We start from the raw sequence: 1,873 nt of genomic DNA, 5'->3' as shown, positions 1-1,873 counted from the left end.
CGAAGGCACGAAGAAAATTTCAAAAAAAAAATAGTTTTGTGCCTTCCGCACCCAGTTGTTGCTTGTGTCCCTGCAGCTTCATCTCTTGTTCCTGCTGTCGCTGTGTTTTCTGATACTGGTTTGGCTTTGCATTTATTGGATACTGCATCATGGTCGCATCCAAGTTTTGTGCAGCCCTCTGCAGTTTGGTTTTTATCAGTTTTGCATTTGTCTGCCTCCTTATGGTTTGTTTGCTGGTTGTCTTGCTTTGTTGTTTTTTCGTACTTGGCTGCTTGTGCTGCTGTTAGCTGTACTTGCTGCGCTACTTTGTATGCTGCTTGTTCCTCCGCGAGCATCAGATGGTTGAGTGTTGCTATTTTGTTGTTTCTGGCTTCTAGTGCTTTGAGTTTGCTGGCAGCTTCCCGCAGCTTAGTGTGCCAGTTAGTCTGCTTGATTTCATCTACGGTCGCTTTTGTCCCTCCAGCATATATCACACATGCTCCACTGCCTGCCTCGCCGCTGCAGTCCGTGGCGGTGTAGCTGCCGAAATAGGCATGCGTTGCTTTCAGCGTTAACGTCCCCAAGAAAGTTTCAAGGGCAGCTGTTATCTCGCTGGATGTTGGTGGCTCGTCGGCTGCTTTTGGGCACTGCTGGACTATATCCTGGGCTATGGTTGCGGCATTGGCGAAGTTTGTGTTTAGCTGCGTGGTTCCTTGCTGCGCTGAGCAGAGCTTGCCTACTCCTGCGCTTTTTGATCCTTTTGCACACACACAGAGCGTTATTCCGGCTATTGTTTTGACTAGACTGCTTGTGGTTTGTGCTCCGCACGCGTCCTCTTGGCTGCTCGCTGCTGTTTTGCCAATTGTTGACTGCGCAGTGATGTCTTTGAGGCTTGCTGCTCCAGCGCCGTATAAAGCCTCTTTGATCGCGGTCGCCACTTGCTCCTTCGTCCCTGCGTGTGCCTCCCCGCTAAGCCTTACCAGCTTGTCGTTTATCTCTGCCGCACGTTGCAGTATTGGCTGAAGGTGTGCGTGCACAGCTCGCCGAGTTTGTGCCGACGACCCTTCTAAGTTGGCTCGTTTTAATGCCTCTTCCATTTTGCCTTTTGTCTCCAGTCGATCCTCGGCGTCTATCCAGTCTTTCCACCGCTTTAATCTGCTGGCGTCTGTTTCATGAGGTTGTTTTGGTTTGTTGGGTCTTGTCTTGGCTGGTTCGGTTTTATTTAGCTGAACTCGCCATTCTGGGTCACTGAGGGTTGTGTTCAGGTCTTGGAGATTATTGTAGTTAGATTGTGCTGTGTACGTTGCGGGCTCCAAGTTTGAGACACGGGTTTCGAGGTCTAGCAAGGTGCAAAGCTTTATCAGCAGCGCGGCGTTTTCGTTTGCTGCTGCAGCGCTACTTTTATGCACAAACATTGTGATTGTGCTGGTTAGGAAAAGTATCGCTACTGTGTATGGCGGCATGTACTTCTGTTTTGTTTTCTCTGCAAGAGTCAACACAACTCTGACAACTTAAGTAGCCGCACATGAAAGTCAAATATGGCTGTTTCGTGTCAAGCTCAGTGCGCTAGTGCTGCTTCCGCTGCGTTGGCGTCGAAATTTATTTTTGTTGTGGTCACTACGTAGGTATGGGTAGTTTATCGTCACACCTTCTTATATTTAAATAAATACACACATTTAAACACTTCACTGCACATTTTTACAAAATTATAATCCCATATTTTTATCTATGAAATACTTTTCAATTATATATACATATTTTATGCTAAATTGTCGTCTTGCCAATTCTGCACAACAAGCAGGTTTTATTCACAAAAACCTTTGCTTTTTCTCCCCACGCAATTGGCTGACAAAGAAAATGAATAAATGGATCCACTCCAATTTCACCACTATTT

At 46.6% G+C, this 1,873-nt stretch overlaps 1 pseudogene across 1 annotated transcript; it reads right to left on the bottom strand.

The window, feature by feature from the left end:
• Positions 1-206: 206 nt before the first annotated feature.
• TEOVI_000200800:pseudogene lies at positions 207-1,427 on the bottom strand (annotated as a pseudogene). The gene has a single exon. A coding segment is annotated over exon 1 (1,221 nt).
• Between the last annotated feature and the right edge of the window lie 446 nt (positions 1,428-1,873).

Source organism: Trypanosoma equiperdum (genome assembly GCF_001457755.1).
Source record: "Trypanosoma equiperdum strain OVI genome assembly, contig: ctg_478, whole genome shotgun sequence".
Lineage (NCBI taxonomy): Eukaryota > Euglenozoa > Kinetoplastea > Trypanosomatida > Trypanosomatidae > Trypanosoma > Trypanosoma equiperdum.
This window is presented reverse-complemented; position numbering and strand designations above follow the sequence as displayed.